Here is a 23707-nt window from a genome sequence, read left to right as displayed (position 1 = left end):
AGACAATATGGGGCAGCACTAGAGCTTGGGGAGGGTGAACATTGCTTGTTTTTGTAAACAGGCCCCCCTCCTACCACATGAAAGAATAAAACTGGAAATGGGTTTTAAGGCCATTTAAGGAGAACAATAAAATCAATGGTGAAAAGAAGTGCAATGTAATTTCTATGTAGTATAACCATGCCATTTAGCTGCTCTGTGGCCCTGGAGCAGAGGGTCCCGTAATTTGACCATATAATATTTTCTTAGGCAGGGGAATCATTGGGAGACTAAAGCCAAACAGAATGAATGTGTAATTAGTGTAGGTACCATGTAAGCATACATCGGTGTTATAGCTTTAGAATGGTATATGTTTGAATAGTGAAATTGCTTTTGAGAACTGTGGTGGAAAGAAGTGGACATGTGGTCCAATTAGATCTGTGCTTCTGTGGCTCATTATATACGGTTTTCCTATGCTATGAGTTAGTATTCCAGAAATCAGCAATTACAGTAGATAAGCAAACATGTGACCAGCTACAGAAAAAGCCAGCAGTCCTAAGATATAGACTTACCTTCCACTAGGACATGAGACTTGTATGAGGCAGCACTTGATGAGGCTCCACAATGGCCATCATGCACTCTATTATATCACATGTATGACCGTTTTCCTGGTTAGATTCTCTGGAGGCATTTTTGCTGTCCATGGCAGGTGGACATATTTTACAATGTCCATCGCAGAACACCTCTCAGAGGCATTGAGGGCCAACAAGTCCCAGAACATCTGCCTGGCTTCAATGGAGAATTGTTGCCACTTTCCTGGTGCCAAGGTTAGATCTTTCTTTGTTTGCCACCAAGCAAACTCCCGATACATGGGGTCATGACCCCCTGCTTCTTCCCAAGGATATATGCCGGTCATAGCTGTGTACAACAGGACTCCAAACACCCACACGTCAATGCTCGGGTGCAGCAGCAATTGATCCCCTTTTTTTAAGCTGCACAATTCCGGAACAGTATATGGGATGGACCAGGCCATACATGGTGCTTGAGTGCCCTGGAGCCTCGTCAGTCCAAAATCTGCTAATTTGACTTCCTTACATTCAATGTCCATGAGCAAAATGTTGTCCAGTTTAATGTCCCGATGGACCATTCCTCTGCTGTGCATAAAGTCTAAGGCGCTCGCTACCTGTGGAACAAAACCCTTTATAACATCTTCATTTAAACCAACCTGTAGGGAAAAAAGAGATAAAATTAGTCACCAGACACAAATATAGCACAAGGTTACCCAACATATTGAACCCACCTAACCTCTTGTACAGGGAAACAAACATACATTAGCTGAATACACAAGGAGTATGATTAAAGGAAACCTGTCAGCATACAAAATGGTGCCATTAATGGTGCAAGATCCATCTTAACCCATCTTACTCCATTTTAAACCTTGCTTCATATCTTGCGTGATACACATACCTAAAACAACAAGCGTATGTCAACTATACATCCTACCAACTCACTGCCCTGGGAAAGGAATCTTTAAAACTCAGAAATGCATTAAAGCAACTAAAACTAGAAATCGTGACTTTATAAACATCAATACATTTTTGATAAAAACTTACATTTGACTTTACTATTGCATGAAGGTTTCCGGCTGGTGCCACCTTCTGGACAAAGACATAGTAGTTGCTGGTTTGGAAAGCGATTTCATGGGTTGCGATGATATTTGGATGGCCGCTGAGACTAAGAGATATTCCGTATTCCACTAGGAAGTTGTCCATTGGAGTTGTCTCTTTACTCATCAGTTTCATAGCCACCAACTCATCTGTTGAAGGACAAAAAAAAGACAATGAGTATCATAAACCTAACATTAGAGAAATGATGAAGCTTGCTAAAAACCTGCTAAAGTTAGTTAAAAGTTTATGTAAATCTAAAAGCACTGACTTATTAAGATCCATAATCATCACTCAAAAACTGGAAGCAAGGGGGGCTTGGAAAACTTAGAAACTTAAAAAATGCTGATCAAAGGTTTGGAAATGTTCTGCAGCCGAAGCATTCTGTTGATTCTTAGATCTTGGATGTCACACTCATATCTCAGTTTAGAAGTAAAGATCCTTTAGACATCTGAGCTGTAAATAGAACTAAATCTGCAGAGGGCACCCAGAGCATTAACTAGAATATGTAAATATCAGACTTGTATATTATGGCAGACTTGCTCATTATAGTCTCCCCTCCTCTGGTGATGCAATATCTACAGTATGATCCCCCTTGTTGCACCATGCAACCGAAGAACCTTTACCTGCTAGTTACTCTTCTCCTTAGTTTATTTCCACTCATTCAGAAGCACAACTGATTCTGTAAATCATTCTCTTTACATGAATTAGGCTACAAATTTACCTGAACCCCGATGTTTGGCCAAGAGAACCTTTCCATACGATCCTGTCCCGAGCTCTTTTATGGGGTGGAAGTGGTCTGTGACGTCCATCATCGTCAGGTTTTTGGAGGTTTCGGCGATGAGCTCAAGAAGTTTCCTTGCAGTGTTCTTGGTTACTTCTACAATGCTAGAAGCCATTCTGGAATCACAACATCAAAAAATACAAATTAGTTTCATTTGGCACTAATCATTAGTAAGCGGCATTAATCATCTCTCTGGATATCACCAATTACTTTTATTAATTGTCACCTTCATTAGAGGTGGGGGAGGGGTAGTATTATAACTAAAGACAGTTATTTTACATTTTAAAGCTGATATATGCTTACAATTCCTATTAAATACATGTTGGGCTTATGTTGATGAGCTTTTATTCACAGCAAGTGGATATTGCTTTCCTATATAAGTCTATGGTAATGCAAAACCCACTTGAAGCTGATCAAATTCACCTGTCAATATACAGTATTATAAATTATTTTAGAAGGGTCTCAAATGGACATCAAACTGATTCTATGGACACGAACCCTTACTCTGATACATACAAGTTATATGTAAGAAGTCCAATTATTTTATAGATTCCAAAGAGAGAAAGGAGTGATGTAGAATGGCACTGGGCAAAGGACCGAGAGAGCCATCATTCCAAACCAACAAATGTCTACAACAAGGTAACAAGCGGGGACTTCCTAGGATGGCAGCCAGGGATATCAATTCAAAACATAGGAATACAAATTCCAAATGTATTAGTCACATCATACAAAAGTTTTTGTATTGAACATCATGTGTGAATCTTTTAAACTTTTGCATGATATGACTAACATTTATGAAAATATCTTTTATAGCTGGGTGTTGACTTTCTGTCCTTAGATGCCATCCTAGGAAGTCCCTGGTTTTACTTTGCTGTAATACAGTAAAATTATTTACTAAAGATATGTGACTTCCTGAGACTTCAAGCACAAATCCAACCAAAGAATTTGGACAAAAACCGAAAAGGGTTAGAACATCTTTTAACTTTTTATTGCCATCTCTGACATCTGATCTTCCCTCACTTCATGTGTGTGGTCAGCAAAACCCCTTAAAGAGGAACAAGTGGGGGGAGAATGAAAACCTTTATTAGGTTTTGTAATTTTTTTTGTCTCGTGATATTTTTATTAAAGATTAATAACAGGTACATATACAGAAAGAAGGTTTGGTGGCTATTTCCAAAGGTGACCAATATCAATTCACAATAGGAAATATTCCAGAGTCGGTATAACTGGACAATGAAAAACTGCATTCTAGCATTATATAGTAACAGGAAAATACAAGGGGTCCCTCATCATGGACCTATACTGGTCTTGCTATGCATACACCATAGATGAGTGTTTCTCAACCTTTTCTTAGTCAACGTGCCCTTTACAATTCCACACAATCTTGAGGCACCCCATGCTAAAATGTAAGAACTAAACAAATAGTTTTATGTAACGCAGCAACATCCACACAAGTAGGACCCCCAACATTAGAAGTGGTTTGTTCTTTCATAGCTATTGCACCTTTGCACATTGCTACCGACATGTCCCAACATTCTCCCTCACTCAGCTAAAGTGACCCCAGTGCTGATGGAGAGGGGCAAACAAGGATTCAGGTGACTGATGTCCTCCTTTTCAACCAATTACATCATCCGTTGTTAGGATGTCAGCAGCTGGACCCCACAGAACCCAAGGTTGTAATGCTGCACAATACAAATTTGTGGTTTGTGTAACAAAAATGCAGGCGTTATCTATTTACTGTCTTGTTTACAGTTTTTGGGGCAATTCTACCAAGGCATCGCTGAATAACCCAGAAGGCACCCCAGGGTACCTGGACACCCTGGTTGAAAAAGAATGCCATAGAATACTCTAGCCAGACTAGCAAGGCATGAATATAAACAGAAAATAAATAAATATATATATATACACACACACACACAGTAAATTTAAATGTGAAGAGCAAAGTACAACAAATGATCTGAGCATGTCATAGGACAAGATATTTTGAGCACTCAGACTCATATCTTCGTCAGGTGTTTATTGCCATGTGTGTCCCAGTATTGGGTCACTAGTGGATCTTCCCAATAAGGACCCAGGTGGTAATAAATACCTGACAGAAGTTATAACTCATTCATAAATCAGGCAAATAAATGGGATTGGCTGGAGTTGGCCTCTAGCTACAGCCATTGTATTGAGTTGCTGTCAGAGTTGCCAACATTCTAGTCAATGTTATGTAAGCTTGTCATTGTAACAATATAGTGGAAGAGAAAATAGAACCCCACATGTACTAAATATGACAAATGGGAATAGTGGAATTTGGAACCCGATTACTACAAAGACAAAATTTTTTTTGCAGGATTGTGCTTTCAAATCAAACTGAAAATTGCCTAACAGACAATCTAGGATGACCTAAGAAGACCTGTATAATTTTACTTCTAGGATACATGAAGAAAGAAAATCTCAATGTATGTATGAGGTTGGTTATATTCTAAAAAATATCCAATCAATACACAGACCTCTAAACAAAAGAAAATAATGTATTCATACTTGTAGGGCAATAACAGGCAAATTAAATAAAATATAAAAAATCTAATTGAGGGAACATAAAACCGTTTGTCTATTTAACTTACTGCTAAAAACAGGTTCTTATTGGTAAATTTGGAAAAACAAAGAAAATTAGGGGGGAAACAAAAGTTTCATGTACAAAAAGACAGACAGGAATGGTGAAAAAACTTTTGATGGTGAATTGTTGTTTAACACACAACTACTAATCTACAATCTCTCAGACAACCTCGGATGGAACGGTTTCATTTTATTTCAAGGGAAGATGAAGAAAGAACATCTGAATGTAATGCATGAGGTTGGGTAGATTGTAAAAATAAAATATTGCAAAACAATGTGGATATTCCATCAATCTATGGATCGCTCAACAAAAGGCAATCATTTAATCCTTCTTGTAGGGTAATAACAGGCAAAGGAAATAAAGATAAAATCATCTAAATTCAGGGAACATTAAAACATTCTTTTAACCTGTTTGGTACAACATTTGTATTGCTGGGTTGTCATTGTAAAATATGATGAATGAGAAATATAGGAAAACAATGGCGTGTACAAAAAGACAGACAGGAATGGCAACATATGAAACTTAGGGAAATAAAAAATCTTCTGGTACTGAATTGTTTAGCATGCAACTGCTAATCTACAACCTACCAGACAACCTCGGATGGAATTGTTTCATTTTATTTCAAGGATACATGAAGAAAGAACATCTGAATGTAATGCATGAGGTTGGGTAGATTGTAAAAACAACATATTGCAAGTTAATGTGGATATTCCATCAATCTATGGATCTCTAAACAAAAGACAATGATTTAATCCCTTTTGGAAGGCAATAACAGGAAAGTGAAAAAGAAAAAAAAAATTAAGATTTTGGGAGAATTAAAAACAGTTTTTTTTCTATTTAACTTTCTGCTAAGAAATCTGTATTGTTAGGTTGTCATTGTAAAATATGATGAAAGAGAGAATTAGGAAAACACTTGCATGTATGAAAAAGACAGACTGGAATGGCAAAATGACAGGAATGCAAAATGTGAAACTTTTGATTTTGAATTGTATTTAACATGCAACTGCTAATCTACCATCTATCACACAACCGAGGATGGAATTGTTTCATTTTATTTCAAGGGTACAAGAAGAATGAACATCTGAATGTAAAGCTTAAGGCTGAATATATTTTAAAAATAAATGACTGCAAGATAATGTGGAGATTTAATCAATATATAAATCTGTAAAATAAAAGGCCTATTTGTGTGACAATAAATAACAGGTAAGTGTGAAAAATAGAGAACATTAAACAGTTTTACTATCTAACTTTCTGCTAAGTACATCTTCTAATAGTAGAAAAACCCTAGAAAAGGATAAAACTGAGGATTATAAAACGATGAAGTTCTATATGACTTACTTTGGAAAATGAAGGTATAGATGGTCTCCAAGTCGGTCTTCACGGAGGAAATCTATGTGGTCTTCTGAAGAGCAATTCTGGCGGGAAGCAGTCAATGGAGGAAATGAATCAGTTTAGCTACAAGCAAAATGAGAGTCACTGAAAGTAAGAACTGGAGGTCTGGTATATATGTGAGGAGAAAAAGGAATTTGTTAAATGAGATTCTGATTGGCCAACACAGAGGAGCTGCTCATTAACATATGATTGGTGACTTTGGAATGGGCTCCTGAAGGGTGGAGCAGGTAGGTCCATATGAATGGGGATTGTTTATGCTGTGCCAGTGTGATGAGGGCGGGAAATTACCCTGAAACTAATTTTAAATGATTTAATTAACCAGGGAAATTGTTTATAGATGCTAAGAGATATAGAGGTAATGTATAACATTTCTTAATTTTCTTTTAATAATATATTTTTATTAAATCGCTCAACATAAATTTACAAAAATGCATAATATCACATTGACCCAATTTAGCCATGGAAAGTTTATGTATAAAATATCTGTCTAAATAAATGAAATCTAAACATGCATCCATATATAAATCATAAATATACAATCTAAAACCAACAGAGAACTCCGCCCACCTGAGACTATAAAGTGGGCAATATATATGAACTGACAAAGGCTGGAATGCTGAGCTGTGATTGGACCCTGAAAGTAAAGTTATTCTTTAAAGGTTTTAACAAAGATGTTCCATCACTAAAAGCTTCAAAAATCTTCTGCAGATTCTTACGATATATACTAATCTTTTACAAGCAAAGGATTTACATATAAAGTTTGAGGGCCAAAATACATTTTTCTGCTATGGGGCTTCATCACTAGTCATTTGTAGTAATGTGGAACTGCTCAGACTCAGCACTGCGCTCATACACATATATGTTCATTGGGGGGATGAAGGAACTTTCCCTGAGATGGTGAAATGTATGTCTTTATTGTCATGTTTGGTTTGTATTTGTTGTATTTTGTCTCCACAATCTACTTTATTTTAAATGTTCACTTTGAGGTCACAAAACCGAAAATAGAGAGTACTCCATTGTGACAAGTCCAGATCACATTGGGGGGCCAAATTTTTTTAACTGAAAAGGTTAATAAACCCCCTGATGTTGGTAAAATCCAGATTTTCTTCCCTCCTAAGGGTAATGAAGTGTTTTTGGGGTGCCATAGTAAAGGTAAGGAGGTGGCCTCACCAGTGTGCCCCATACTTCCAGTACTTTATTGAGCAAGGCATAGGGAATCATAGACCAAATGTGGAGGAAATGCAGGAAATAAGCAGCTACTCTGCATTAGGTTGGATAGTAGAACATGCTTGATAATTACCTTCTATATTACTAGATTGCTGGATTGCCATATTCAGGAAAAGGATATTGCAAGAACCAACTGAAGCCGGTCAATTTAATAGGGATAATAGTAAACTGAAGAGGAAATTTTTTTTTGCTTGTTTGATTTTATTTTTTTTGGTTTATTTTATTAAAAAGGTAAAAAAATCATGAATTGATAGATTTTTTATTCTTTAAAAACTTGTTTTATTGTGATTTGTTTTATTGAAATGCATTGTATTTGTATGCAATTAAAGCTAAATGTAGCAGGGAGGATGTTTTGGTAATGCACACATTTTAGCATCCTCATTTTTGGAAAAGTAGAACTTTGTGGAAGATGAATAAAGTGAATACAGATGTTGCAGATAAATTATAGCTTTATTTTTTCTCTTTACATTGTAAAAACTTTCTAGTGTATAAAGCTGTGTGTGGTCAGTGGACCAGAGTATGGAGTATTTTAGGTTCTTTTGGTATACACTACAAAACATTGTTGTTGGGGGAAATGGTAGCCATTGTCATTGTCAATTGTTTCTGCTGAGTGTCTGGGTGTTCACCTCTACTATTGTTTGTTTACTGTAATTACCAAATCCCATCACCATTGCCTTCAGTTCCTCCTCTGTGTATTGTCTGTTGGGTGTCGGCTGAAACCATTCAGGGTAGATCTTGTTGTTATGGTAAATTTCTGTGCTCCAACACCTTGGGTGTACTGAATATTGTAGTCTCAGACTAATGGCTTGTCATTGTGTCATTTAGTTTTCTAGCACTTATTTTCTTGCATTTTCTCAACTTGTTAGTGGAGTTTTGAAATGTTTTAAGGTAATTACTTGGAAACTGTGGGCACCATCTGCTGGAAACGGCTGCCATATCTAGTATGGAAAGCTTTGTAACTAAATCCGGCCATAGAAGGTTCGAATCTTGGATGGTTCAAGGCCAAGATTTAACCTATGTATAGGCAGGCTGAGTGTACCTAAGTTGATTGATTGGTAAAAATTGTGTAGAACCAACCTGTCGGGTTTTCCATGTGATCATTGCTAGAGGCTAATATAGCCACTAGCAGAAATCACTGTGTTCTCCCAGTGGGGATGACTTCCCCACCCCCTATCCCCACCGAGAGAACACAATAGCTCCATGGAAGGGATTCTTCCATCAACACTGATTGTGTTAATATGGGAATCAAGCAATTTTCTTTCCTGAAACCCGTGGTTTCAGGAAAATGTATGAAAAAAATATTAGGGCATCGGAGAATGAAAACAAAAGAGTAACAATACCAGGTAAAAACCCTTTACATTTAAAGTATTATTATTGTTAAGGCCTCCCAGGAGGAAAGTCTTAAAAATTAAGAATTACAAATCTGAAGGTGACACAAAACAAGGAATTGATAGCAAAAGCGAAGACTGAGCAAACATCATAGGTTCATACAAAGTGGTCCCAGTCCAACCCCGGGCAAAAAGGGAAACATTACAGATTATGCACAATGCAAACTATTTCAATTTTCAATGGTCAGGCTGCCATAGCCGAGAGGTTGGGACATATTGTTACATCTGCTTCTATCTGTGCCTATGATGTAGGGAGGGGTGAGGGATGTGAGGAGTATTGGGAAGAGAAAGATACAGATCTAAATGATCCTTTTCCAGTGGTTATGGAAGAAACTGCTGACCGAAAGGTATATTAGTGTAGATGAGGAGGCGTATAAAGCAGTCATGACTCTAGGTGTCCTCATTTGGTTTGGTCAGCTTGTAGTGACCGGGTATCTATGGATCAGTATGTGTCTGTGGTTTGCTGACCTTGTCCCCGAGTTAGTGTATGGTGGTTGGGGGCCGAACAGAAGGAACTTGTTCCATAGACACAGGGATTGTGTTTTGTTCCTGGGGTGTCTTCAAGGATAGGAAGTGGTTTCTATGAACTACATTGGTGGTGTTTTTGGCCTGATCATGAATGCATTCCTTATAAATGGTCTGTATCTAACAAATTCTGTCAGGGGTATGTAAACTTATGAGCACGACCCGAATCATTCCTATGGATGAAGCCGAAATGAGTAAAGGAAATAAAGGCATGAACTGCAATTTGCCGTAAACGCGGGCCCCAGCAAGAGCTGTTTATTGCACATTCTGAGCAGGGCCACATAATAAAAATCATTGGATGGGTCTCATGTTACGTATTTTACAGAGGGAAGAAATTAAACACCCAGTTTAACCGCTTCGTGACCGCCCTATAGACGAATTACAGCTGCAGGGCGGCATGGGTGCACATAATCACACTATATATATATATATATATATATATATATACATACATACACACACACCTATACACATGGTTTTGCATTTCCAGGTAGGGGCCGCGACTGTCAATCACCAGGTCCTGGCCGGTGATTACTCGCTGGCACCCAATGATTACTGAGGATCTCTGCCGGGGAGGAGAACTGTTTTGTTTACTAACAGTTCTCTTTCCTGTCAGCTCGTGTGATTACAGTGACGCACACACACAGCCCCATAGTAAAACACTCTCAGCACACAGTTAACCCTTTGATTTGATTACTTTAACTGACAATGGCGCGGTCATGCAACACTGCACCCAAATAAAATTTACGTCCTTTTTTCCCCATGAATTGAGCTTTCTTTCGGTGGTATTTGATTTTACGCACGTGCCGCCCTGTAGCAGTATTTCTACTATAGGGCAGTCGGGAAGCGGTTAAACTTACTAAGATCCTTTGATAAATGTTACCATTCACTTTGTAGTTATCCTAAACTAACAATATATCTAAAAATCAGATACCAGAAGATTCCTGCTTATGTCTTTTCCACCTTCTAGGATTTTGCTGTGGCCGGAAAGTCACAGAACCTGAGTTCACCTTCACACACCGAACCTTCTCACCAGGAGCTCCACAGCAAAATGAAAAATGTCATTTCATATTCCAGTAGAATGGAATACTGTATATAAAGTGATCATCTATAGCCCAGCAAACGCTGATACTCCTGAACCTCAAGTCTTCCTTGTTTCTTTGTATTCATTCTCACATTCTGATTACAGTCTACAAGTGATCAGTTCAAATGCAAATTGGCAAACACAATGTTGGCTTACTTTTACAACCTATGTAAATTCTTAGGCAGCCAATCAGAATGCTTCAACTTTACAACCCCCCCCCCCCTCATTTAAACTCCCATTTAAAGGTGACCTTCTCTTCCCTCTTTCGTTCCTCTCCAACACCAGATCTAGGGTGACATTGTAGAATAGCTGAAGATCTCACCTTGAAATCAGTGGAGCCTGATAACAGAGGAACACTTTGCAGGATACATTGAAGAGTGATCTCAACATTTCCTAAGGTAAGTCATATTTGTACTATTATAAGGAATATTTTGTTACTTCCTTACTATTATAGAATGACACTTGTCAATCAATACACAAATATAACTGAGCTGTATATAGTAATGCCCTCAGTTGTATGTGTTTATGAAAATCAGAATTGAATTTGAACTTTTTCTATCAACCACATTTTCCATCTCATTCCCTATCAGCCTGTACATATAGTTGGTACAAATGAAGACTTTAAGTCAATATTTTAGTATGTTTTATTATGTTGTGTGTTTGGTTGTATTACAAGAAGGATATTTTACATGTTATTTGGGGGGTTTTAGGTGTTATTTGAATAAGGGCTAAAAACTGTTCTGTCTTCTCCAGATCAAAATGGCTTCTGCTGCCCACGATGTGAAGATTCTTCTGAAAGGACTTGTCTCCTCATCATCACAAGTAGAGATGAGCGAATTTCTCAAAAATTCGATTCGGCTGATTCGGCGAATTCCAGTGTGAAATTCGATTCGATGCGAATTTCTTCGCTACGAAGATGACTTATAAAAAGGGTTTCTAGGCTTCAGAGAGCCTTTAAATTAGTGCAGAACACTGTACCTTTAATTTAAATGCCCTTGGAGATGAGGAAAGAGAAGGAGAAGGATGAGAAGGAGAAGGATGAGAAGAAGAAGGATGAGAAGAAGGAGAAGGAGAAGGATGAGAAGAAGGAGAAGGATGAGGAGAAGAAGGAGAAGGATGAGAAGGAGAAGGATGAGAAGAAGGAGAAGGAGAAGGATGAGAAGAAGGAGAAGGATGAGAAGAAGGATGAGAAGAAGGATGAGAAGAAGGAGAAGGATGAGAAGAAGGAGAAGGATGAGAAGAAGGATGAGAAGAAGGAGAAGGATGAGAAGAAGGAGAAGAAGGATGAGAAGAAGAAGGATGAGAAGAAGGAGAAGGATGAGAAGAAGGAGAAGGATGAGGAGAAGGATGAGAAGAAGGAGAAGGATGAGAAGGAGAAGGATGAGAAGAAGGAGAAGGAGAAGGATGAGAAGAAGGAGAAGGATGAGAAGAAGGAGAAGGATGAGAAGAAGGAGAAGGATGAGAAGAAGGAGAAGAAGAAGGATGAGAAGAAGAAGGATGAGAAGGAGAAGGATGAGAAGAAGGAGAAGGATGAGAAGAAGGAGAAGGATGAGAAGAAGGAGAAGGATGAGAAGAAGGAGAAGGATGAGAAGAAGAAGGATGAGAAGAAGAAGAAGGAGAAGGATGAGAAGGAGAAGGATGAGAAGAAGGAGAAGGAGAAGGATGAGAAGAAGGAAAAGGAGAAGGATGAGGAGAAGGATGAGAAGAAGGAGAAGGATGAGAAGGAGAAGGATGAGAAGAAGGAGAAGGATGAGAAGAAGGAGAAGGATGAGAAGGAGAAGGATGAGAAGGAGAAGAAGGATGAGAAGGAGAAGGATGAGAAGAAGGAGAAGGATGAGAAGGAGAAGGATGAGAAGAAGGAGAAGGATGAGAAGGAGAAGGATGAGAAGAAGGAGAAGGATGAGAAGAAGGAGAAGGAGAAGCAGAAGGAGAAGGATGAGAAGAAGGAAAAGGAGAAGGATGAGAAGATGGAGAAGGAGAAGGATGAGAAGAAGGAGAAGGATGAGAAGATGGAGAAGGAGAAGGATGAGAAGATGGAGAAGGAGAAGGATGAGAAGAAGAAGGATGAGAAGAAGGAGAAGGAGAAGGATGAGAAGAAGGAGAAGGATGAGAAGATGGAGAAGGAGAAGGATGAGAAGAAGGAGAAGGATGAGAAGATGGAGAAGGAGAAGGATGAGAAGAAGAAGGAGAAGGAGAAGGATGAGAAGAAGGAGAAGGAGAAGGATGAGGAGAAGGATGAGGAGAAGGATGAGAAGATGGAGAAGGAGAAGGATGAGAAGGAGAAGGATGAGAAGAAGGAGAAGGATGAGAAGGAGAAGGATGAGAAGGAGAAGGATGAGAAGGAGAAGGATGAGAAGGAGAAGGATGAGAAGGAGATGACTTATAAAAAGGGTTTCTAGGCTTCAGAGAGCCTTTAAATTAGTGCAGAACACTGTACCTTTAATTTAAATGCCCTTGGAGATGAGGAAAGAGAAGGAGAAGGAGAAGGATGAGAAGAAGGAGAAGGATGAGAAGGAGAAGGATGAGAAGAAGGAGAAGAAGGATGAGAAGAAGAAGGATGAGGAGAAGAAGGATGAGAAGGAGAAGGAGAAGGATGAGAAGGAGAAGGATGAGAAGAAAGAGAAGGATGAGAAGAAAGAGAAGGATGAGAAGAAGGAGAAGGATGAGAAGAAGGAGAAGGATGAGAAGAAGGAGAAGAAGGATGAGAAGAAGGAGAAGGATGAGGAGAAGAAGGATGAGAAGGAGAAGGAGAAGGATGAGAAGGAGAAGGATGAGAAGAAAGAGAAGGATGAGAAGAAGGAGAAGGATGAGAAGAAGGAGAAGGATGAGAAGAAGGAGAAGGATGAGAAGAAGGAGAAGGATGAGGAGAAGGAGAAGGATGAGAAGGATGAGAAGAAGGATGAGAAGAAGGAAAAGGATGAGAAGAAGGAGAAGGAGAAGGATGAGGAGAAGGATGAGAAGGAGAAGAAGGATGAGAAGGAGAAGGATGAGAAGAAGGATGAGAAGAAGAAGGAGAAGGAGAAGCAGAAGGAGAAGGATGAGAAGAAGGAAAAGGAGAAGGATGAGAAGAAGGAGAAGGAGAAGGATGAGGAGAAGAAGGATGAGAAGAAGGAGAAGGAGAAGGATGAGAAGAAGGAGAAGGAGAAGGATGAGAAGAAGGAGAAGGATGAGAAGAAGGAGAAGGAGAAGGATGAGGAGAAGGAGAAGGAGAAGGATGAGAAGAAGGAGAAGGAGAAGGATGAGGAGAAGGAGAAGGGTGAGAAGAAGGAGAAGGGTGAGAAGAAGAAGGGTGAGAAGAAGGAGAAGGGTGAGAAGAAGGAGAAGGATGAGGAGAAGGAGAAGGATGAGGAGAAGGAGAAGGATGAGGAGAAGGAGAAGGATGAGGAGAAGGATGAGGAGAAGGAGAAGGAGAAGGATGAGAAGAAGGAGAAGGAGAAGGATGAGAAGAAGGAGAAGGAGAAGGATGAGAAGAAGGAGAAGGATGAGAAGAAGGATGAGAAGAAGGATGAGAAGAAGGATGAGAAGAAGAAGGATGAGAAGAAGGACAGTTCTGTGACAGTTTCTGTCTATTTCTGACAGTTCTGGGACATTCACTCCATACAGCTGTTTCAACCGCTGTATGGAGGGAATGTCATGGAACTGTCAGAAATAGACTATTAATGACAGTTCTGGGACTGTCCTTCCATGCAGCGGTTGAAACATTGTATGTATTTGTTTCCATAAATGGATCCATTTATGGAAACAAATAGATACAATGTTTCAACCGCTGTATGGAAGGACAGTCCCAGAACTGTCATTAATAGTCTATTTCTGACAGTTCTATGACATTCCCTCCATACAGCGGTTGAAACAGCTGTATGGAGTGAATGTCCCAGAACTGTCAGAAATAGACTATTTATGGCAGTTCTGGGACTGTCCTTCCATACAGCGGTTGAAACATTGTATCTATTTTTTTCCATAAATGACATTCTGCAAATACACTTAGAGGAGCGCTGCAGATACACTTTTTGCCGGCTTGGAATTAATCTTATTTTCATCCTACTTCTTCTTCTTCATCCTCATCCTCATAAGAAGAAAAAGAAGAAGTAGGATGAAAATAAGAATAATTCCAAGCCGGCAAAAAGTGTATCTGCAGCGCTCCTCTAAGTGTATCTGCAGAATGTCATTTATGGAAAAAAATAGATACAATGTTTCAACCGCTGTATGGAGTGAATGTCCCAGAACTGTCATAAATAGTCTATTTCTGACAGTTCTGGGACATTCACTCCATACAGCTGTTTCAACCGCTGTATGGAGGGAATGTCATAGAACTGTCAGAAATAGACTATTAATGACAGTTCTGGGACTGTCCTTCCATACAGCGGTTGAAACATTGTATCTATTTGTTTCCATAAATGGATCCAATACAAATTGTATCTATTAGTTTCCATTTAGGATACAGATGTTTCAACCGCTGTACATGTGAAGAAGCTGTGAGAGAACTGTCAGAAATAGAGGAACTCTGCACATACACTTTTTGCCGGCTTGGAATTATTCTTCTTTTCATCCTACTTCTTCTTCTTCTTCTTCATCCTCATCCTCATCCTCTTCTTCTGAGGATGAAGAAGAAGAAGAAGTAGGATGAAAAGAAGAATAATTCCAAGCCGGCAAAAAGTGTATGTGCAGAGTTCCTCTATTTCTGACAGTTCTCTCACAGCTTCTTCACATGAACAGTGGTTGAAACATCTGTATCCTAAATGTAAACTAATAGATACAATGTTTCAACCGCTAAACATGTGTTCCTTCTGTCAGAGAACTGTCAGAAATAGCGGAGCTCACTGCAGGGACACTTTTGCCGGCTGATCGGGAAATGTTCGATTCGCGCACCCGAAGTAGGCAAAATTTCGGTTTCGCCGCGAATCGAATATTTCCTGAAATTCGACTCGAATTCCGGTTCGCCTGGTTCGATTCGCTCATCTCTAATCACAAGGTCTACAGGAGATAGACTTACAGGAGAGATTCCACCTCATAAAGGAACTTGGAAGTGGAGGACATGGTTCAGTGCTGCTGGTGGAGGACAAAGAAACAAGTAAGTGCCCAGTTATACAGGATGTTTTAATTTTATACATCTCTCCATATCCATAACATGATTTAAATATAAATGCACACAAGTGCTGTGCTTAATATCGATCTAATAATGTCCTATTTACAGATCAGAAGATGGCTTTAAAGATCATGGAAAAGAAAAGAACAAGTAAAAGGCAATTTCTGATAGAGTTCAGTGTGTCCTCCTACCTTTCTTCGCATCCCAACATCATCAGAAGTTTTGGCATGGCCTTCAGGACCCAAGACCACTTCGTATTTGGCCTAGAGGCGGCCCCAGTTGGTGACCTGTCCTCTATAATTGTACGCAATGTAAGTCTGATTCCAGCTGATTCTGAATTTTAGCAATTTTCTGGATCATTCTTTTTCAGGGTAATAACTTTTTTTTTTTCTATATTTCAGGTTGGACTTCCAGAAGTCAGTGTTAAGAGATGTGCCATGCAGATTTCCAGTGCTCTGGAATTTATTGCCGAGAAAGGACTGGTGCACATGGACATAAAATGTAAAAATATTTTGGTATTTGACCAGGAGTGTCATTGTGTAAAAATCACTGACTTTGGCCTTACTTGTATGAAAGGAACAGTGATTAGATCGAAGTCTGGCAGCACCTCCTACAGGGCCCCTGAGATGTGTGAACTCACTGGACAGGAAGAACTGGCTGTAGACTCCACTCTGGATGTATGGAGTTTTGGAGTGCTCCTCTACTGCCTGATCACAGGAAAAGTTCCCTGGAAGGTGGCCACAGATAAAGACAAAAGATTCAGCAGATTTGTTGCCTGGCAAAACAATCATTGTGATAATCCTCCAGCATCATGGAACAAACTGCCCTCATGTCTGCAGAGAATGTTCAGATGTCTCTTAGCTGTGGACTACAGTCAGAGGAGCAAACCGACTGAAGTCTTGTGTTATATGGAGGAGAGCTGGAAAACAGATTCAACCTATTCAACAGATTGAACCTAAGTGGCATCCATTCCAGCTAATCTACAAGATCTAATGACTCCTTCAGACACTTCCAGTTCACTCACCAGATCTAAGGACTCTTTCAGCCATTACACAACTTGTTTAATCAACCACCTTGACAGAAGTGTTGGTTCTCACCTCCATATCTTCTGATTTCTGGATCTCAGTTCAGGCGGTTACCAAGTCAAAGGCAGGATAATACCTTATATCCAGTAATTCCGATGGATGATGAAATGTCCATCAAATGGGCACACTGCTATCTGGGTCATTGTGGATTCCTTAGGTAAAATGATGTAAGAAATGCCCATCACCAATAGGTAATATTTTATATGGGAATAATAGGATATTTGTGACTACATAGTGATATGACTATGAAAGTAGCTGGTTTAAAGTAAGTTTGTAAACCATATGGGACAAAATGGCATCCTGATTCTCAAAAGAACTAACCGCCCATGTCTTTATTAGTATGTCAAAGCCAAATGCTAGACATTGTAATGAAGATGGCCATTTTTCTCTCTAGGGCCTGCTGAAAGGTGGTGGTCAGACACTGGGTCTCCATTTTGTTAAAGGGCTTTAGCATGTTAATATGGGGTCTGTTTATCTAAAAGTCTAGGGTGATGGCAGATTTAATGAATGCATACATCCTGTAGACATCTTGTCACCAACTAGTAGGCAGAGGTGTTAACATTGGACAGCCATCACACTAAAGTAGGACTTGTGCTCCATCCAATCGCTTTCTCCGGAAAGATATGATTGTACCACTTAGAAATTCCTTGATGATGGTGAATGGAGGGAACTAGTATAAGAATAGCCAGACTGGATATTAAAGGGGGGGGCTTTATTGACAAGCTCTACTGGAGACTTGATGGGGGGAGCTTGACTGGGGAGTTGCCTGGAGACCTTGAGTGGAGGCTGACTATGGAGAGTGGTAATATGTGATGTACTTGCTATCTAGATATCTTGTTGGCTAGCTAAATAAATTTACTGGACTTTTGTCTTATTTTGGGGATTTGTTTCCCATGATGCAGAGGTTCTATTGCTTGAAGGTATTGGGTCATATTGCTGCTAATCCTTGTCTATAATTTATATGCCACTTGGTTTATATTTCTATGTAATTAAAGTAAGATTTTCTTGTCTGCAGTAAAGCTGTTCATGTTTATTCTTTGTACAATACAATCTTTTTCACCTACAGTGTTTGTTTCCTTGCTGGCCTACCCCTGAAAGAACAGTGAGAGGTGGGTGTGGGTCAATAACAATTATATTATTAATAATGTCTGTATTATTTGTTTAATCTCTCCCCATTACCTTACAATGGCCCACGTAATTCCATTTCTTAAGCTTTCCTTTTTATATTTTAATATTTTATTGAATTTTTGTCTTCCTGGGGGGTCCACCTGTACTATTGTTCATTCCATGCTTACTATATGTACAGGATCCCTTCACCATTGTTCATCATGTCCCCTCTGTCTATTGACTATCAGGTGTTGGCTATTCAAAGTAGACACCATTGTTATTCTAAATTTTGTGTCTCAATCCTGTGTATGGAATATTCCAGTCTTAGAACATTGTGGGATACGTTTTTTTTTTTTTTTTTATTTGGTGGTGGTGTATTATGAATAGCTACCAAAACTTTTGAGCTTTATGGAGAAGTTGATGGACAAGATTGGTAAAGTTGAAGAAAGGACTGAAATGATAAAAGTAATGAAGGAAGCCCATGGCACCAGACACAGGAGGATGTGAAATTAAGTCTTATCGATAAAATTCAAATGTGATGGAAAGACAAGACTAACATTTGCTGCTGTTGGATGGTTGAGCAGTGTGAATATTTAAAGGTTCAAAAAGAAGAACTTTGACTGAGTATCTTTGGATACCCGGGCCTCCTATCCCTCTTGCATTGAACTGTATTGTTGCTGTATTGTCTCCCGTTATATTGTAAAGCGCTGAGCAAACTGCTGGCGCTATATAAATCCTGTATAATAATAATAATTTGTGCTCACACTAAAAAAGTATAATTTCAGGAAGTCAAGAAAGCTGATCCAAAGGACTTAACTAAGTCAGCTATACCAAATTAAAATCATTATGGAAGGATGTTCAAGAAAAAAAAGCAACATGATCAGATCGCATTTCAGACTTATTTATTATTGGACTGCTGAGAACTGTGATCTGTGATTTTTTTTTTCTTTTGTGATTATGAATTTAGTACATCCAGAGCAAATGATGGACTACAGATATTGAGATCCAGATCTATGGAAAAGAGATCACAGAGCTGTACTGGAGTCTACCTCCATGCTGGCTGCCAATGGGGTCCAATCTGCCTCCATTCTGCCTGGCTATGGGGTCTAGTCCCCCTCCCTGCTGCCTTCCAAAGGGGTCCAATGGGTCAGTAGACTTCATTTTGTGCTTAAAGAGTCTTCAGAATACAAAGGCAAAACTATAAATCGTAAAGGAGATTGCATATAAACCATTATTACATGTGTGGTCTGGTTTTACTGGCTACAAGGGGGTGACTGTTACAATAGGAGTTTATGTGAAATCTCCATTGGTAGATATCAATAGTTCTTGTCCTGGACTAGGTCACTTACAGACCATTTACCGTGATCTACCAGTGAGCCAAATTAATATGAGAATACGTGCACGTGGAAGTAAGACACTGACACTTCGCAGTAATGCCAAGTTCCTAAAAGTCTGTTTTATTGAGGAACTAACAGTATCATTTATAGGGCATATGATGCAGGCAAAGCATATACATTGATTGGGTGAAAAGTCCACTGGGTTTCTGCGTGTTCGTCCATCCGTGTTGATACCTTCCAATCATTGTCCCCAAAGAGACTCATTCCCTTTTATGGGGGTTGTTTACATTAAAAGATACTTTTCTCCTAATGAGTCACCAAGGGTGAGACTCCGGATGAAGGCGCCATCTTAATTATCATCATTGTTCTGTCAACCTATATCTGATTGTTTACTTAAGAGAGTAAGGAATTTAAAGAGCAAGATACAGACAGTAGCAAGACTATAAAATTGTCATTTTACTGATCATCTAATAAAACGTGGACTGTCAATCACAATCCACTACAATCCCCCCTTAAAATGGCTATTTTATTCCTGACTGTCCCTATATCTTCTGATGTCCTAACTGCCTGGTGGCCCTCCCTCTGGAACTCTTTTAAGACGCATATAGAGCCCCTGAGTGGCTAATCCATCCCTAGAGTCTCGATACGTCCTGAGAAGGCCACAGTCAGGCACTGTCTTTCCCTGCTTATAGTTGCCTGTTAGGGGGGGGAAATTTGTAGCATTCCCTTTTTTTTTTTATAAGTCTGAAATATGATGATCAGGGGCCATAGTCTGTAAGGGAGTATAGGATTCCCTTTCTTCACGGGGATGTTCAACATTGTTATAGTTCAGGAATGTAGGGGAGATCTCGTTCACAGCTTTTCCTATTAGCCTCTTAATGCAAGGGATCACACAGCAGGCGACTATTGCCATTAGAATGATAATACCCAGGATAACCACCCCTGCTTGAGCGAGGGCTTTCTGCCAGCCACTCAGCCATCCAAACCACTGATCCCAGGGATGTGTAATACCAGAGTTTTCCTTAAGCTCATTTGACAGGTCCTCCAACCTCTTGATGGCCAGTGTCACCTTCCCATTTGGGCCTGTGTTATCTGGGATATACGTACAGCAGGTCATGGTCTTTGGTATCATTTTACAGACCCCCCCTTTTTCAGCTAATAACATATCGAGTGTCATACGATTTTGAAAGACCATGTTAGAAGTAGCCTCCAACTGCTCTGCTATCCCCTTTAGGGCATCTCGTGTGTAGTTTACAAACCGTTGTTGATTATAGTAGATGTAGTTTATCCAATCTACATTCTTGTTCTCAGTGATGAAGAGGAATAGGGATTCAAATCCCGCGGCCACCTGGTCTCTGGCCTTGAATTCATCGGGTACCCCCCTTGGGACTCCTATTGCATCTATATAGACATGGGGGTCAAAACTCCCTTGTGGGGCACTTCGTTTGTGCTTGGTTGCATGGGGGGGGTTAGGCGGCCCCTTAAGTAATGGATCTGAGAGGATGTGCAATGGCATTATGGCATTGGCAAGGGTACATTCCCCTCTCCATTTCCCTATCAGTCGGGTCCTAATCTTCTGATCACCACAGATCCAGAATATATCCCCCAATGACATGACCTGGTTCTGGGTGAGATCTGACCGGGCTGTACTATAAGCAGCACAGAATCCCTTTGTGAAGTTCCCCAGAAACCTTCCTCCTCCCTCATAGTTGGCATAGCAGGTATAATTACCGGGATATATAGTTAAACCATTTGGGGCCTTTTCGTCTCCTTGGATTAAGGGGTAACGCTTCTTCCAGTCCTCACATAAAGACTGGTTCGTAGAGACGTTAGTATACAGGCTTAAGACACACTCCTCTATGGAATCTGGTAGGGTTAGTGGCACCGTCCCCAGATGTGGTCTGGCATGCCCACACACATAGCAGTTGGACTTATTATGTGAGTTTGCATTGTATCTCATCCATTCTAACCACAGATTAGTGTCTGAGAGGCCGGTTTCTACTGCTATAGTATCTTCGTATGTAGGGTTTGCTATGGCCACCATCTCTGCCAACGTTTTGATCTTTGGCATAAGTGGGTTATAGGTGGGAGCAGTATCTCTGGAAGATTTCCATCGGTTTGATCTATACATATCCCTTATCCGGAATTGTCCCATCACTCCCCCATGTCCCCAGTATCCCAACCAGTAAAGCCCCTCATCTCCTGGGCTGGGGTTCTCTATGGTGAGGGTGAGTGGCATAGTTCTCCCTGTTGGGTTTTCATATGAACATGTGCCTTTTTTAAATATAGTCAATCTATCAATTAGGCTCTTCCCATTTTTATCTTTGCGGTTTAAGGCACTTAGCGGTTTATACCCCCAGTCAGGCCCCGTATTCCATCCTACTGAGCCCCAGTATCTGCATTTGTCTCCCCAATAGTCATCCGTCACACATATATATATACTACTGGAGTGATCCTGATACGTAGTACACTGCCAAGGTTGTTTCGGACAAGGTGCTATGAAGCAGAAGTCAAAGGCAAAAGTGGCCACACGGGTGTTGGAAGAATTGTATCAAAATGTTATCAGGCCACTCTGTTCGGGTGTCCCACCTTCCCTTGTGATTGCCACTCTTTGTCCCCTACCCATTCCCGAAAGCACATACAAAAGGATATATGTGTATAGTCTCATGTTTCTAGTTGTCTTCTGGGGGTGCAACTTTCTTGCAGTGAGAGGCGTGGATCCAGGTACTCTTTCCTTCTAGCTTCACTGAGGTGGCCGTCACCAGAAGCACCTGGAAAGGACCGTCATATCTGGGTTCCAATGTGTGTTTCCGCAGAAACTTCTTGACCAAGACCCAGTCTCCAGGTTGCAAAGTGTGCGTTCCAGTGTCCGCCTCAGGATCTGGAATGGAGGAGAAAACTTGCGCATGGATATTAGTCAACACACGTGCCAAAGATATCACATACTTTGTCAACGAGTCAGACTGCAACTGTAATTGTTGAGGATAGTAGGTACCCAGTCTAGGGGCGGACCCAAACAAAATCTCATAGGGAGACAACCCATGACTTCCCCTTGGTGTGTATCTAACGCTGAAAAGAGCAATAGGCAAGCTGTCCGGCCATCCCATGCCTACCTCTTGGGCCATTTTTAACATTCTTGACTTCAGGACCCCATTTAGGCGCTCTACCTTCCCACTACTCTGGGGATGATAGGGTGTGTGAAACGCAAGTGTGACCCCCAGAGCCCCCCAGATCTCTTTCGTGACATTGGCAGTAAAAGCCGGTCCCTGATCGCTTCCAACCACCTCGGGCACTCCATATCTGCAGACTATCTCCGTGAGCAGCTTCTTGGCAGTGGTTCTTGCCGTCTGGTTGGTTACTGCGAATGCCTCTGGCCATCCTGAGAACATATCCACCACCACTAGGGCATATTCAAATCGTCCACTTTTTGGCATCTGGATATGATCTATCTGGATCCTCTGAAATGGATATAGTGCCCTAGCCAGATGCTTGCTTGGAGGTTTCTCAGGTCTTCCAGGATTGCACTTGGCACATACAACACAAGACTTACAGAATCTGTCTGTGTAAGCCGTAATTCCGGGTGCCACATAGTATTTACTGATCAAAGAGTTCATTAGCATCTTGGACAGGTGTGACGCTCCATGTGCCCACTGCACTGTTGCCGGATATAAGGATCGGGGGAGCAAAACCTTCTTCCCCACCACCCAAAATCCTTTGTCCTCAACTGCTCCTTTCTGCATCCATTCCTTCCTTTCTTCTTCTGAAGCATTATCCTGGGCTTCCTGGAGTTGGTTGTCCTTGGGCTGATGAATTAACACAGACATCACCTCACTGCACATCTCTTCACCCTCTTCCTGCTCCCTGACCGCAGCTTGCTTAGCAGCCATGTCTGCCAGATGATTTCCTTTTGCTTCCATAGTGGTCAATTTACCGTGGGCCTTCACCTTCAGTATGGCCACTTGGGCTGGTAGTAAAAGTGCTTCCATAAGGTGGTTGATCGCCTTTCCATGCTTTACAGGAGTCCCAGCTGCCGTGAGAAAGCCCCTCATTTTCCAGATTAGGCCAAAATCCAGTGCAACCCCCGGTGCATATCTGGAGTCCGTGTAAATGTTAGCTGTCTGTCCTTTTGTTAATTCACAGGCTTTGGTGAGGGCCCTTAGTTCAGCCTCTTGCGCAGACATGAAAGGTGGAAGAGGTCTAGCTTGCAGTACCATTGTGTCGGTAGTCACAGCATATCCAGTGTGGTAGGTACCAGCATTATCTGCAAAACGGGATCCATCCACAAAAAGTATTAGGTCAGGATTTGATAGGGGCGTATCATGGACTGTTGGTAGGTGTGTAGTTTCTGCCTGCATAAGTTCCAAACAGTCATGTACCACATCCTCTGGTGCCATGTCTTTGGTGTCTTCTTCTACTTCGTCTACCCCCCCCCCCCCTGGAAGAGGGAGAAGAG

The 23707-nt window shown here is 40.6% G+C and overlaps 2 protein-coding genes across 2 annotated transcripts; one reads left to right on the top strand and one right to left on the bottom strand.

Moving 5' to 3' along the window:
* Window positions 1–619: 619 nt before the first annotated feature.
* Window positions 620–15676, bottom strand: LOC149435285 (serine/threonine-protein kinase SBK1-like). Its single transcript, XM_089662835.1, has 4 exons — window positions 15633–15676; window positions 2365–2540; window positions 1590–1792; window positions 620–1201 (listed from the first exon to the last, which is right to left on the bottom strand). Exons 1-4 carry the CDS (start codon window positions 15674–15676, stop codon window positions 620–622), a joined length of 1005 nt encoding a protein of 334 aa, XP_089518961.1.
* Window positions 15677–15841: 165 nt separating this feature from the next.
* On the top strand, window positions 15842–16678 carry LOC149435284 (serine/threonine-protein kinase SBK1-like). The gene is made up of 2 exons (XM_089662834.1): window positions 15842–16036; window positions 16127–16678. Exons 1-2 carry the CDS (start codon window positions 15842–15844, stop codon window positions 16676–16678), a joined length of 747 nt encoding a protein of 248 aa, XP_089518960.1.
* Window positions 16679–23707: the final 7029 nt, after the last annotated feature.

Source organism: Staurois parvus, unplaced genomic scaffold (assembly GCF_062004578.1).
Source record: "Staurois parvus isolate SC_StPar_1 unplaced genomic scaffold, SC_StPar_1.0 ptg001565l, whole genome shotgun sequence".
NCBI classification, from domain to species: Eukaryota; Metazoa; Chordata; class Amphibia; order Anura; family Ranidae; genus Staurois; species Staurois parvus.
The sequence above is the reverse complement of the archived record's forward strand: the minus strand, read 5'-3'. Positions and strand labels throughout refer to the sequence as shown.

What these genes read in the sequence shown, in the direction of transcription:
- LOC149435285 (XM_089662835.1), bottom strand. Translation starts at nt 15,676, where the DNA reads ATGTCCTCCACTTCCAAGTTCCTTTATGAGGTGGAATCTCTCCT. An exon ending in GGCCAAACATCGGGGTTCAG is followed by an intron (nt 1,793 to 2,364) that starts GTAAATTTGTAG and finishes GTCCTTCAACAG; the next exon opens with ATGAGTTGGTGGCTATGAAA. An exon ending in ATGCAATAGTAAAGTCAAAT is followed by an intron (nt 1,202 to 1,589) that starts GTAAGTTTTTAT and finishes TTTTCCCTACAG; the next exon opens with GTTGGTTTAAATGAAGATGT.
- LOC149435284 (XM_089662834.1), top strand. Translation starts at nt 15,842, where the DNA reads ATGGCTTTAAAGATCATGGAAAAGAAAAGAACAAGTAAAAGGCAATTT. An exon ending in CCTCTATAATTGTACGCAAT is followed by an intron (nt 16,037 to 16,126) that starts GTAAGTCTGATT and finishes TCTATATTTCAG; the next exon opens with GTTGGACTTCCAGAAGTCAG.